Source organism: Buteo buteo, chromosome Z, assembly GCF_964188355.1.
Source record: "Buteo buteo chromosome Z, bButBut1.hap1.1, whole genome shotgun sequence".
NCBI classification, from domain to species: Eukaryota; Metazoa; Chordata; class Aves; order Accipitriformes; family Accipitridae; genus Buteo; species Buteo buteo.
Window position 1 is genome coordinate 25,639,513 of NC_134204.1, and position 15,381 is coordinate 25,654,893.

The 15,381-nt window shown below is 41.3% G+C and overlaps 1 protein-coding gene across 1 annotated transcript in view; it reads right to left on the reverse strand.

The window, feature by feature from the left end:
• CMYA5 (cardiomyopathy associated 5) overlaps positions 1-15,381 on the reverse strand; it is a 48,520-nt gene that overhangs the window by 13,260 nt on the left and 19,879 nt on the right. Inside the window, exons 3-8 of the mRNA XM_075020690.1 lie at positions 13,219-13,314; positions 12,311-12,544; positions 10,547-10,569; positions 8,468-8,589; positions 2,815-2,964; positions 1,621-1,767 (exon numbers count right to left, since the gene is read on the reverse strand). Coding sequence (XP_074876791.1) covers positions 1,621-1,767; positions 2,815-2,964; positions 8,468-8,589; positions 10,547-10,569; positions 12,311-12,544; positions 13,219-13,314 — 772 coding nt within the window. The remainder of the gene's footprint in view (positions 1-1,620; positions 1,768-2,814; positions 2,965-8,467; positions 8,590-10,546; positions 10,570-12,310; positions 12,545-13,218; positions 13,315-15,381) is intronic.

Sequence of the window (15,381 nt, forward strand, 5' to 3'; positions counted from 1 at the left end):
AATTCCAACACAGAAATCTTGTGGGGGTTCCCAATACCTGGAAGAGGCACAGCTTTGATCTGCTGTTAATGTGTATGTTCCCGTAACTGCATACAACAGCAAATTTTTTTTTTTTTATGTGCCAACTTTTAATCTGAATTACTAATAATAAACTCTAAATTCTTGCTTCTGAGTTCACTGGGCTACTTGAAGAATCAAAGTATTCTAGCTTTATATCAAAGTAGCTGGGCTCACACTGAAGAACTGGTTTCCATCACCAGTGCTCATCTTTCCACCTTTGGTGTTAATGGGATGCAGCAGTTTTGCGCTAGTCAGTGCTCAGCATTGTCCCCACAAGTCCACCTGGGGCTCAGTGCACTCCCAGAGAAGGTTCACTTCAGCTTGAGGGAAGGTGTTTAATGGGCCCTGAATTGATATAGTTTATTTGTTTTCTTAAAGAAACAGGCTAAAGGAAGGTATCAAAGACTCCAGGAAATCAATCTCTTTTGAATGCTGTGATTTTGGGAAAAGAATGGTGAGCCTGATGCCAAAAGGCAAAGACAGTTCTTAACATAATGGCTTCAGAGAGGTGAGAACCCCTTTTTAAATTATGATTTATTAGCTAGTAATAACTCATTATTATTTGACCATTTTGCAGGAATTCTGCACCATGCACACAATTACACTGTTGAAAAATCTGAATTTCTACTTTGAATTCTCTGGAAGGTAATCTTTGCTAAAAATATGAATAACAAATTGAATATCAAGGAACTTATTAACAAATTTGAAGTCTAGTGGATTAAGCAAAAGGCTTGAAGCTGTGGTTGCTGCCAAGTGATTTCAAAAATATACTCAGTGTTGTATGGAGTTATTTCATTACAAAATTATTAAATACTCTTTCTTGACTGTATTTTGTGACTGCAAGAATAGAATGATTATTTTTATCTTGTAGCACTAAAAAAATTGTCTGACAAGAGGGCCTCAGACACAAGATGCTTCACCTTGCTCATAATTCAAGAAGCAATAGTTTTGTCAATACAAATTATTAAAGAAATTAAAGCTCAAAAAAATTAATCAGTCAAATTAAGCTCATAAACAATACTCATCTAATTACTCAATTTATACCACTTAAACAGCAGCAGAGCATCTCAGCCACACCTGAGATTTGTGTCCCACTGAGCTAGACGCAGCGTGTAACCTAGCTGAAGCAGGCCTTCCCTTGAAAAGTTAATAATTTGAATCAATGCAGCATAGATGTATTTAGGAGGACGGGAGAGGCAAAAAAATGCAGCTGTTGCCTTCATTCTTCCACAGGAGAAACAGCAGCAGCAGGGAGCAGCCGAGTGGCTTTCCCAGAGCTTACCCAGAGCATTGCAGTGCACTCACAAGAGAAATTCATAATGTGCTATCCCAATGCCCTAGTCATGAGGCCCAAAACTGGAAATGTCTTCAAATCTGAATGCCTTCAAGTTTCCTCCCAGGAGCAATCATGCTGCTGTATCTTGGAAAAAACTGTGAGTTGCCTGCTATCTGCTAGATGGGCTAAATGAAGCCGTTTCTTCTGTTTCAGTAACGCTATGGACTAGAATTCGTCTAAGGACCTGAAGCTTATATTAATCAAATGCCAAAATATGTACATACCGGTTTTAAAAATGGCTTTTTCACTGGGTAAGCTACAGCCTGTGCCATTCACAGCCATGACCCATACACTGTAGCAGTGATCTGGCTCCAGGTCTTCCAAAATGCAGTGGCTCTCCTTCACCGTCACTCTGTACTCTTCCACCAAAGCTAGGAGGAAAACACACAAACGCATGGGATGTCACACTCGTGTTGCACTGGTAGGGCCCACAATTGTGCCTCTCAACTAACATGTAAAAACCAGTCAATTAAAAAAAATCCAGAAAGCATTACTAGCCAAGATCTCTGTATTTTACTCTGACTCAGTTTTAACAAAGTTTCTGATGTGCCCTTGAGTTGAGTGCACTCAAACCCCATTGATGGCAAGGGGAGATTATGGCTCTCAGTCCTGCTGAGAACTAGACTGCAAATTTGGGACATACAATCAGCAGTTATCAACCTTGGTTTCACTGCTCTATAACGAAACAATTTGTCATAATGGACTTTATAGTCCTTAGTTATAAATTAGCTATTATAAAAAGCCCTTAGCATCCTTTAGCATGCACACACCTACACACATGTGCCCACATACACACATGCACACATGTATTTGTGCAGAGCCCAGGAGCTTAAGTGACTTTATGATCAGTCTGAGCTTTTTAATGAATGAGCATTTCAATCCTCTTTTCTCAACTTCATATTTAACATCTGAAATATTTTAATGTCATTTTGAAAAAAAATCTTTGTCTACACGTGGAGATACTGATTGTCTTTTTCTGTCATTATTTTTATTAGAACACATTTCCAAAGTACATGCAGGGCCCTAAAAACCTGATGCAGCCCATCCCTTTAGGAGCTCTATCTGCAGTCCCCACGAGTACCCATGGGGCAGCATGGACATATCCTCTCTGAAGGTCAGGCCACTTAATAAAAGGGCAGCTCAACAGGGATGGTGCTGCTTCTCTGCAAACAACTGCCCTGCATTTTACAGACCATGATATTTATCTTGCATTTTGGGATATGAAGGGGAGAAGAAGGAATGGTATCTACCTCATGCTGTCCTCAACCTTTACCCATCCTTAATTCTATGCATGATGTCTTCACAGCTCCTCTTCTCTCTGCATCCTGTGGCCTCCCCTGTAGCTTGGCCTCCCCTCTACTGACCCCAGCCCAGAGCAGAAAGGACTACTGCCATCATGAAGGCAAGACCTTACGCACCCTCTGCATCTTTGCTGGCTTGCAGCTCCTCCATACAGTAGACCTGGAAGCAGTCGATGGCGTCCCCGTCGTTCACAGCCCAGTAGATGGCAATGGAGGTGCTGGTGGCTGAGTTTGGTTCCTGAGGTATGACAGTCGGTGTCTGTGGGACTGAGAGGAAAGTCTCCCATTGTTATTCACACTCCTTTATTTTCAGCCAAATTACCTACACGTTCATGGGCAAGCCAGTTGCTTATTTTCACTCAGGTTGCTTATTTCCACAGAACAAGTACAGCAAGTACATGAAACATGGAATACTGGTGCAGTTTTAGAGCAATAGGTCCTCCTAAACTAGGAACAGAGTAAAGTAATTGCTCAGTGTTTGAATCTGCCCATTTCCCTCACAGTCTGGACAGAATAAGATCCAGTCCTAGTACTGGGACCACCTGAACCCAGCGCAAAGTGTGTGCCCACACCCTGCCCAGCTCTTGGGGTCCTTCCCCATGGGGCAGGACCACCATGCAGATGAGTCGCAGCATGGCTGTTCATTTTCCATCTCCAGCAGGGAGCCTCCCAGGGCTATGGCAATCCTGGACACACAGAGCTGTCATACAGCTCCACCAACCCCTCTCCTTTCCCCAGGTGAACTGCTCCCTTCAGGTCAGAGGGAGAGCTCTCCAGCTCTGCATTCCACTTTGAGGCGCACATGCTGCTGAAACCCCAAGACACTCTTGATGACTTCAGGACACCTCCTCAGAAAGGCCAGAAGGCCCTGGAGCCTAACACAGGCTCCTTTGGGTGACTGTCTTCTCCATTACCTGACCTTGCCTTGCAGCACAGGCACCAGAGGAGAGAACACCCTATGAAGAGGAAGCCCGTGAAAGCGGAGACTGAAAGCACTTGTTTGTAGCAAACAGCATGGGATAGCTCACTGACAGGGAGTGGGAGCTTGCAGAGGAAGAAAGCCTCCTCCAGAGACAGACATATATGGCTGATCCCAGAAAGGCTGGCAGGGGAAAGGACCTGCCACACTAGGAAGGGATTCATGCAGTGTGTGAAATCCACTGACATTGACAGCAGCAGGAATGTGCTTTAGGCAGAAGAAGGCTCTAACAACACTGGAGCGCAGGAGGCTACCTGCAGCCTTGAGTCCACCCTTCCCCAGAGGTGGACTCCTGCTGCAGCTGCACAGCTAGATGCTCCTGCCTGGCATGGCCATTTTCCCCACAGACCCAGTGGACAGAGAATCCTTGGTGCACTGGTGAATCCAAGCTCTGCCAAAGCACCTGAACCCCATGGGACAACCAGGAGCATCCCTCACAAAGAGTGCTTCAAAGACCTCCAAGGCTCCCCACATTTCATATAAACTTTGTCTCCTGATTGGCACAGATCCATCCCTGATGAGATATTGTTCCCCTCTACGATTATGGCTTAAAAGAGAGGGAGGAGAGAGAAAGAGGCAAAAAGCCCCCAAAGATGTTCATTGTTAAAGTGATTGCAGGGAATGAAAAGACATGGTTCTATTTCTTCACCCAGTAAATTTCCATATTGCATGAATTCTCCTAGAATCTCAGCAAAAAGCTTTTGCTTTTTTTCATTTATCTTCACAGTAATGATGATGATCCCCTGTGGCATGAACAAGGCAAATGCAGATGCTGGCTGTTTCCTTATGATTTATACAGACAGCTACCAGTACAGTTGGACTACATCTGCTTCCCATTGAAAAAAATTATCCTTCTCATTGCTAAAAACAATCCACATTTTGTCTTTTGACTGCATGTAGAGTTGGTCAATTTAAAAATTGATCGTGTTTAGGAAAAGACTTCCTTTCAGTGGACCCAGTGGGGAAACCAGCTTTTTTTTTTCCCCGTGAAGTTGCCTAGAAACCGCTATTTATGATCACAGAAACCCCACAACTGCAAGATTTATTATTATGCCAAATTTGAATAGAAGCTAGCTTAATGAATGAAACTTCTGGGAAAAAAAAAATATCAAAATCCAGTTCAGTAACATTGCAAAACATTTGATTTCTAATTTCCTTTTGCATAATATGAAACAAACTTTCGAAAGGAAGTCATTTCAAAGCAAGAAGTCGAACTATTCTCTTCAGAAGGAGAACATTTATATGTTATCAAAGTGATGATCCCTTTTTTAAATGAATTTTAGTCAAAGAAATGAGATATTTGCACCACAAGTTTGACTAAATCATGTTTTGCAACAGTGTGACATTATCTCATCAGTTCAGTTTTTCACTGAAGTGCTGTAGTGTAAGGAATTTTTTCCTTCATGCTACCTAATCTCCACAGCCCCCAGGAGAAAAAATAATAATCCCAAATTTTTTATGGACATTTAGCCCCTTCCAATGTAATGAGAAATAACGTTTCCTTGGCTTTGTGGACTTGAAAGAGAGTAGTTACATACCTCTGTGACTCTAATGGAAGATTGTTACAATAAGCAAAGGTCCTCACCTTCTGGTATAAAAGGGAAGGATGCATGGCAGGCTTTGGAAATAATAATTTTTCCATTTTTAAATTATTCCCACTCTTCTTGTGGCAGAGCCTGGGTTCCAATGTGCTCAGTGGCATGCTGCAAGTGTTTTTTATGCTTATGAATTTGTTAATGAGGGTGGCTGACATGAAAGGAGGAAGAATTTGAGGGAAAAGCACTTTTCACTAGTGGATATGGAAAATTTGGAAATGGGGGGCATTTTGAAGGAAAGATGTTTCTGAAGTGGTGAAAATAAAGTTCTATGAAATTGTTCTGTAAAAGACTACACTTTCTGAAGGGAAAATAAGTGGATTGGAGAAACATGGCAAATTCACACGTATTTCATCAAATGGCTTCAGTCAAAAAAAATTCTGACAGTGTCTGACATTTGCCTCCAGTATGTGACAAATGATGTACTCAAGGCATTCAATTCCAAATAAAGTTTTGTGTAGGCATTTACCTCTATTTTCCTTCAGGAAGGGTGTACTCTTGAAAAAAAATTATATATATTTTGTCTGCTGCTCACAAAAGTAAAAAACACAATAGCAATTGAAATACTTGGTAGTGGAAGTGAAAATGAAACCCAGGTATTTTAGAAAGAGAAAGAGAAGAAAGTATAAAGGATGAGGAGCTTTGAAGGTCACTTGTTAGTGGACAGTCATTCATTTCCAGTTAGTCAAAGCAAACTGGTCTGGAGCCATTTGGTGTTCAGCAAACACAGTAGTTAATGTAATTGAAACTGAAAAGCGGATCTCAGCAGTTTAGGGAAAAACGTGTTGGAGTGTGTTTTGGATTTGTGTGGTGCAGGGGTTTTTTTTGGTAGCAGGGGAGGGGGCCACAGGGGTGGCTCCTGTGAGAAGCTGCTCGAAGCTTCCCCAGCTCCAAGTCGGACCCACCGCTGACCCAGGCCGAGCCCATCAGCGACAGTGGTAGTGGCTCTGGGAGAACAGATTTAAGAAGGGGAACCGGCAGTGAGTAGTGGGATTGGAATGTGAGAGAAACCCCTCTGCAGACAGCGAGGTCAGTGAGGAAGGAGGGGGAGGAGGAGCGGGGGAGGAGGGGATGCCCCTGCAGCCCGTGGTGAGACGTCAGGCTGTCCCCCCCAGCCCATGGAGGGGAGCAGGGGAGCAGATGCCCACCTGCAGCCTGGGGAGGACCCCACAATGGAGCAGGCCGTGACTCCATGGGAAAGCCCGGGCTGGAGCAGTCTGTGCCTGAAGGACTGCAGCCCACAGAAAGGACCCACACTGGAGAAGTTCATGAAGAACTGCAGCCTGTGGGAAGGACCCACGCTGGAGAAGTTTGTGAAGGACTGCCTCCTGTGGGAGGGACCCCACAGTGGAGCAGGGGACTACTGAGGAGTCCTCCCCCTGAGGAGGAAGGAGCAGCAGAGACAAGCTGTGGGGAGGTGACCCCAACCCCCATCCCCTGTTCCACTGCACTGCTGGGGAGGAGGGAGAGAGAACTGGGATTTGAGCTGGGAAGGTGGGAGTGGTGGGGGAAGGTGTTCTAAGGTTTGGGTTTACTTCCTGATATCCTTATTTTGATTTGATGTGTAGTAAATTAAATTGGTTTTGTTTCTTCCCCAAGTTGAACCTGTCTTTTGCCCATGACCATAAGTGGTGAGTGATCCCTCCCTGTCCTTGTCTTGACCTACAAGCTTTTCTTTATATTTTCTCCTCATCTCACTCCGTGGCGGGGGCGGGGGGGGTCTGGGGGGGATGTGAGTGAGCGGATGGGTAGTGCTTTGTTACTGGCTGGGCTGAAACCACAACAGAGTGACTTGTGAGAAAGGAAATAGAGCATGACAAAATGGGTCTGTCCTCCTGGATGACCTTGCCACTAGTTAGCAGCCCAGGAGGAAAGAATGGTTGCAACCATGGGACTGCAAGAGGAATTTTAAGAACTAAAGCAAGACACATAGCACATTTGCACCACAGTTAACTCTGACTGAGAGTGGGTTACAAAAAGATCTTTTTATCTGACTTGCTAAATAGTGACACTGAGATTACACTGTATGCACAAGTGCCTGTCCAAATTCACCTGAGAACTTTTGAATGCCACAGGCAAATTCATAGAAATCTGACAGCAAGGTAAAGTCTCGGAGATAATTCAGTTCCTCTATGTCTAATAAAAGTAGTGGAGTGGAGGAGAGAGATGATCTCCCCATAGTGACACTGCTGAGTGCACCCAGCTCTTATTAGACACTGGAGAGTCTGCACAAGACGGCACTTCTCCAATGTCCCTTAGGCACCTGAAAATCCAGCCAGGAAACAAATCACCTTAGGGAAACCGATGTTCTAGTTCCAGTGCTCTGGGACCAAACATGTGAGAAAGAGGCTTTGCTTGAAAAGCCAGAGAGTGACTATGGCAGTGGTGGTACACGTGATGGTGAATGGAAGGTAACAAAGTATGACAGTGAGATGCAAGATCCCTAAACAAACGTTCTCTTGAGAAAGAAACACTGGAGTGAGACCCCATTATGAGGAAAATGAATCCACAAATTGGTGCTGACAATTTCTTCATTGACAGCTGTCCAGATCCAGATAATTTCTATAGGTCTATGTACAGGCAGAGCAGAAAGCCTACATAGGCAGGATTTTTACAGGACATGTAATATCAGATAGAGATTAATAAACACCATTATTACCCCATTTTCACTGCTGCCCTCTGAAGCAGAGGCTATTTCCAGCTACAGTTAACCACTTTCTCCTCACGTTCCATGAAGTTTCAGTTGCCTCTGTTCACTTGCCACAATCCCAGGGACCTCAGCCATCAGCCAGCCCCCTACCCTCCTCCCCACACCAGCGATGCTGGGGTTGTCCCCCTCAGGGGAAGACAGCTCAGGAGACCCTTCGATTGCCTCTTCTGTCCCTGTCTGCAAGGAAACAGCAACTTTAGCCTAGAGAGATTTACAGAAAGAGACCTTCTGCTAGTCTGAGGTACAGATATCTGAAACGATGCAAGAATCCCCCACTTTAGCACTCTTCTCTCTGTTGCTCATCTTAGTGCCCTACTATAAGCCAAACACTTGTGCACAATTAGACTTCATTTTACATTCAACTCTGATTACTAATTACATGGTTTGCAAATTTATACTTCTCAGATTCTGTTTTTAGCTTCGTGAAATTTCCAAAGCATTGCCAAAACATTAGCTTTTGTAAAGACAATATTCTGAGATTCTTACCAGCCACATGTTTTAAGGAGTCCTGGTTGCTTTGTCCTAGACTGTCCGCGTAGTGCTCAAACAGTGAAAATGCACTGGGCACCTTTTCTAAAGAGAGGGTAGTATCCATTGCAGAAAGTAACCTATTTGGAAGAAAACACATAGCTGTCTGTATAAATCCCTTGTGGCATCACATAGTTTTCCAAAGGCCAGAAGCAAAGACCACGCAATGTATGCTTCTCTAAATATTGCCCATGAACTTGAGGACAACATGCAAGGAGAAGCTGTTTCCCTGATTTTGAACATTTAGAGCATACTGCAATTTCAGATCAGGAGCGCAGGGAGAGTGCACACTGTCTGTATACGCTTAACCCATGAGAACGTGAGGATTTGCAGTTCACAGCAAGACTCCCAAGAGCACAAGGGTACAGACTTACTAACGCAGTGCCTTTAAAGGTTACAAACCTTAGAGCTAAACTACAGCAGCTGACTCCAGAGACGTAATGTAAAGCAGCTGCTTGTGACAAGCAAAAAAAAAAAACGGAGAAGGAACATAGATTCCACTTAATTAGCCCATACTTGATGAGTTCATTATAGGAAAAAACCCAACATATTTTTAACTCTGAGGCAGAAGCAGCTTCAAGGAACTGAAAGATTATTTTTTTCAAGGCAACAGAGTTTTACCTTTCTCGCCTTCTTTTTCAGTCACAAAAGTAGTTAATTATGCATAATCTTAACAAAGCACAATAAATATAAAACATGCTTTCTTTAGAAAAACATGCATTGTTATATAGACTTGTTCTTAACCTTTTTTAGCAAGTCGGGTATTACCAAAGTAAAGTAATAACCAAACCCATGCACAAAACAGAATAAACTTTAAGTTTAGTGTGTGTAAGTAAACAAGTAAAGACCAAGTATACAGAGAGCCTTGGAAAATTGTTTTGTCCCATTATACCTGCTCTATTACACAATAAACTAGGTGCAGATATGTGGCCAGATTCTCACATTTTGACTTACAACAGGTGAGTCCAAATTTATAGTCCTAATTCTGCAGATTAATAGGAACCATGAAGGAGTGTTTGGCACATTGTCTTCGGACCACTCTTCTGGGGTTGTAATTTGACTGCAAGCTGGAACTCTCATGTCATTGTTATACCCCAGACCATGTCAGCATATGTAATGCTGTGACGGCTGAGGCAGCGCTGATGAAGGTATGTTTGATATGCACTGCGCAACGCCCAGGCCCTTTGGGCAAAGTCAGTGGTGGTGGTGTAGGCAAAGCACGTTGGGGGGCTTGCATAGGAGGAGCCTGCAGCCAGCATGTCTGAGCGTTTGTAGTTCACCTTGTAAAACCTATTGGGGGGATACGGGCTTACGATCAAACGCTTCTCTCATAAAGAATGGGTCTCACCAAAATGACTCCCTTGAGGAAATCACTCATGGCAAAGAACTGTTTGTGATTGTATGTATTTACTGGTATGTGCAGGCAGGCCAGGATGCAGCTGTTATGAGGCACCAGCCCTCTGACACATGCTGAATCAGGCAGTGCCGATGAAGAGGCATGGGAAAACATCAGCCCATAGTCTCCTGGTAAGCTTTTGAAAGCTACTTAATCTCATTTTTTTTCTGCAGTTGTATTCAGAAATACAGTCCAACAACCCCAGCCATGTGACTGACACATTGCATTATAACCTTTCAGAGACCAGGTAATACAGAACCAGACTAGTGAAAAAAGAACATACTACTGATCTCTAAGAGATGGAAGCATGGTCCAAATGCTTTTTAGTATATGTGTGTATAATAATAACTACAAGGAGCATCTGTTTAAAAATGTCTGTATAGAGATTTAAAATTGAGCTGACATTTTAAAATGCTATTTGTTTAATTGATGTATTACAGAACATGTGCAAAACACTTCAAAACCAGTCAGTTACAGCAACAAGTATAAAACCTCTTCACTTAATTTCATTATTTGCAAGGTTTATAAAAGTAGCTATGAATATTAGCAGTGTGTTTTCAAAGCTTGCAAATACTAAATGAAGCATCCAGCATGCTAGGCCCAGTACTCACTACAGTGCACTTAACCCATACTTCATATACCTTTTATTCAATTCTTTAGATGACTAGAGGAGGAAAAAAAGAAATGTATTAACTGTTTTTGAAACCCTGAAAATGTTGAAGTGCCACTCATCTGACAGTCTTGCTACTCTCCACAGACATAAAATACACACAGCTTTATTGACTTGATGTTGTCTGGGATGCTGCTTATTCACACCAGCAGAGAATTTGGTTCCTTAAGAATATTCCACTTCAGAGCTCTGGCTCAGCAGGCTGTTAGAGTCTAAATCTGATTTTAAGCTCCTAAGGGGTCAGGATTCAGTATCCAGGTTTAAATACCAGAGAACAGTCAAATACTTTCGTAAACCAAGGCTTTTGCAGAAAGAAATCACCTGCACATAAAGAACACTTAAATCCAAATTCCAGCTGAAATCTCCTTCATAACTTTTTATTAGTAGAAGATGGGTGAGATTTGTAGTCATGGAGTGAGAGTTTCTCCCATGCTCCATGAATCTTCAGCTAATGTTTCCTGGCTCATGACAGAAAAGTTCCTGTCCTTTATCACTGACAGAAAAGGGCAGGGAATCTAATAATTTTTCACCAAATTTCACCACAAAATAATTTCAGATTACAAAGTTATCTTTCTGCCAAAGCACTGATCCAGTACTTCACAAAGTTCAGGAGAATAAGCTATATTTTTCATCCATCCCAAAATCTACCCCAGCATTCACTTGGTTACAAGATATTAAGACATTGCATAGCTTGGAGCAGGGGAGAAAGCCAAATATTACTCCACCATTTCTATAACTGCTGGTATATGGGCTGCAGGCTTGTATTTAGAAAGCTGTTTTATTTTGCATGAATGATCAGTCTTTAGACAGTAATTTGAACTTTTCATTTCTTGCATCCCAGGATAGTTTCTCTGCAGTTTCCAGACTATGTGCTAATTCCGTAATGGGAGAAGATATTGTCCCAGAAATCCCATCCCCTTCAAGACTGCTGATACACTTCTACAGAGGAGAAAGTGCCGTGGCTCAATTATAGACAAGTCTTGCAGCACAAGAACAATCTTGGTGGACCTAGGCCATTAATAATTAACCTGCAAGATCCTCTGAAACCACTTTATGGCTGATAACCGTATGAGCTAGGTAACTCCAGTCATGCAGATTCACAAGGGATGATTTTTACATCCAGAAAGGACCATTACAGACATGTACCTCACATACACATTCGTAAACCTAGCCCATCGTCGTGGTGTAACTCCAGCCAGCAGCTAAGCACCACACAGCTACTCACTGTTTTTCAGCAGTAAACATTTATCACAGCCTCAATAATTTGAGTGCATAACTATTGTCTGTGTCTGCTCATTTAAAAAAAAACACATAGAAACCCCACAACCCAACAACTCCATTTCAGATAATTTTCAGTTACACTTTCTTATTTGACCTATATTTTTCATACAGTAAAGTACCTTTTACTCTAACATTTCTTACTCCTCAGTGGATAATTAATTCTGGATAAATTATCAGACTGTCTCTTAGCCTGTTCTTCACAAAACAAAACAGAACCATTTTAATGGCATAAGTCTCATTTTCATCCTGTGCATCATCTTTGCAATTCTCTCTAGCATTCACATGACAAAAGCAAATGATCTAGCAGTTTCAGAGTGGAATAGCTGAGCTTGCAGGATTTAGCTATCTGGAGAAAAAAGGTAAGGTAAATAACTAATTCCCACCCTAGGTACAGTATAAGTGCTTTCCTAACTAGTATCATAAAAACTACAGTATGAAAGCCACCTTTACGTACATTTAGGAAAACAAATCCATCAAGTTCTTCCATTTCTTTTACTGTTGTCTCCAAAGCTTCCTTTGCTGAATCAACAGTTTGCTGGAAGTTAACCATCTGCTCATACAGGTACTCCATTTTCATCTTCTTTACCTCCTCAAAGTTCTCTGATTTCTCATCATATTGTGCTACCACTTTCTTAAGCATCTCTTCATTCTGCTTTTCCAATAACTCTGCATTTTTCTTACAGTTTTCCTGCAAAATAAAAACAAATGTAAATTGATCTGCGGAATAAAATTACAACATTTAATGAATATACAGAAATTCTCAATTACCCATACATGAGCCATCCACCAGACTCCTTCTGGCATCCTGACAATAAGACAACTTTATTTCTGTAAGCAAGCTCATCTGGGAGAAGTAATGCTAGAGAAATACATTAAAAACAATGGCAGATTTTTTTTTTTTACTGTTAGTGTTTAAAATTAAACTTCTATATTTAAGCACTGAGACAGGAAATCTGACTACAAAATAGCTAAAAATCCATACTTCCAACTGAAATTAAGACAGTCCTCAAGGGTTAAGAACTTGCACATTAAGAACTTAAGACACTGGGCAACTCATTTAGATGCTTCATACAGGTTTCTAAATAAAGACACAGTGTGAGCTTTTTATAAGCATAAACAAAATTAAGGGAACTTTTTCCTCCAGTGCTTGCCAGTCACATATTCCACTTCGCAATAATGTGCAAAAAAAGCAATCTTTTTCGTCCCCTAAAGTTGACACCTTCCAGTGGGAGAAGTCAATTTAAGGACTGGAGAAACAGCCTCTTTTAGTGGAAGCAATGACGCTACAAAACAAGGCACACATATCTTAGAAGTAATTTTGTAGTGGGAAAGAAAACTAGTGTGATAAAACACTGGACTTACCTCAACAGAGTTAAATAGCGATTCAATATCACTCACAAACTGTTCAATCTTCATTGACTTTTCTTCCAGTGCTATTAGCAATTCACTTAACTGATCCTGAAATTTAAAATGTTTCAGTAACATAAGCATGTTATTTTATAAAGCTTTTACATGGAACTTATTTTAGGTGAATGTTTTTGTTTTGCCACGAGCCACCATTGGAACAATTGCTAAATGAAGTTCAAGTATTGCCCTGGCTACAAAGACAAGCACAGATATAGCAACTGGAACAGTCACAAAACTGTTTCCAAACCAAAAAAAGTGAGCTCAGTTCGACAAGGTGCTGAGTGCCTATACAAGTTGTTGAACGTTACGAATTCCAATACAGCTTTGCTAGAGACTGAGGGTACTCAGAGCCTCATGAGAGTCCTCGAGAGATCACGGGAACAACACCATAAAAAGGAAGACAATGCAGGTAATTATGAAGCTAATAGATTATGCAGTGTCATGATTTTTTAATCAGAATTTTAAAGATATTTCCTATAGACCATGGTTGGATTAGGTGTGGAAACAAAAGCAGTTCAAGGGACAACAGGCATCAGAGATGACTCAGAACTTTTTCTTAGTCCTTCTTGATCTTTTGTGAAAACAAGCTGGCTATCTGCTTAGGTGCCATTTATAATTTATAAAAATACTTAGTTTTAATTAGCTAGCATAAATCTAAAAGGAAGGTTAACTTCTTTTGGTAACAGCTTCCTATTATGGCAAACTTCTACAGCTAGATCTGTTGAAAAGTAGCATATGATTTTCCATGAATTATAAATGTCACATTGGACTGTACAATTGAAAGCTCACTTTATAAATATTTAGGGCCAATCACCAAAATTCAGAGGCAAACTTCTGTTTGTCAAGATAACCTATAAAATCTGACAGATGCCATCCATAGCTCATTTCATTTACTGTGAAGCTATGTTCCTACAGTAAAATTCAAGCAAGAAGCATTTTGCTATCTTAATGTTTTCTCAGTAACTATACAGAAGTAACAAGAAACATACAAATGCCATCCCAGAGTAACCTGAGCCCTAAGTGCTAGAGATCACACGAAGCCAAGCTGGTGTTGTGGCCAGATTTAATATTGGCTTCATGTCTGTGCCCTGCAGCCAGGGAGTGATATAATGGAATGTTTATTTGCAGCTTAACTTGACTCGCTGCAATATGGGTACATTCAAGGGATGGCTGGGGTCTGTGACTTTATTACTTGACTTACTTCTAAGTCAAGCATGAATGGCCATATATAAAAAACAGCTCCACTGTCATACATCTGCACACCATGGAGATAGTTTGTAAATACTGATCTTTGAAACTGCCACATTGACTTCTCCTACTTTTAATTTCTCTTTTTTGCATATAAGTTAACATAAAGATAACATAAATACCATCGATAAAAGCTCTTCTGGAATTTCAGTGAAATTACACAAAATCTATATTATCCTCCACCAAACAAGTGCCAGGAAAGAGACCTCGCCTTTCAGATACTGGAGTGAGATTAAATAGCTGGTAACCAAGAAAGAAACATCTGTATACTTGTACATGAACAAATCTGATATGGGAAAAGTGAGACATCATATTCATGCTGTTTTCACAAGCAGAACTGCAATTTAATGAAGAATAGCTTCCACAGAAATGAAACATTTTCACTAGTATTGATAACAAAGGACTAGGTTACTGAAATAGAGGGCATTTTTATCTGTCTTTTAGAGTGGTACAGCTTAGAGATAGTGGGAAGAAATAGAACTTGCTAAACTCTTACCTGTGCTACAGCTAAAACACTATTGGCACAGATGAACATGAACTGAACAGCAGATGAGGATGGCATTTCAACAAAACCGTGTAGTGTAAACTGTGTAACTCGTCTAATGTCTCTGAGCAACCAACACATGTAACTGGAACAGAGAACACTTTATGGTGATACTGGTCCTTACATATGGAGGTTTCTGTACCTTCTCAAGTGAAATGAGCTGATGTTACTAAAATTTTCTTTTCATAGAAACAACACTCTTCCCATTTCTCACCCGGCACATGCAAAGCAGAACACACTTACACAGGTGAGAATGCTAAAGGATGAAAAGTCTGGTAACAGCTACATATAAACAAGGTCATTCAAAATTCTGAACAAATAAAAAC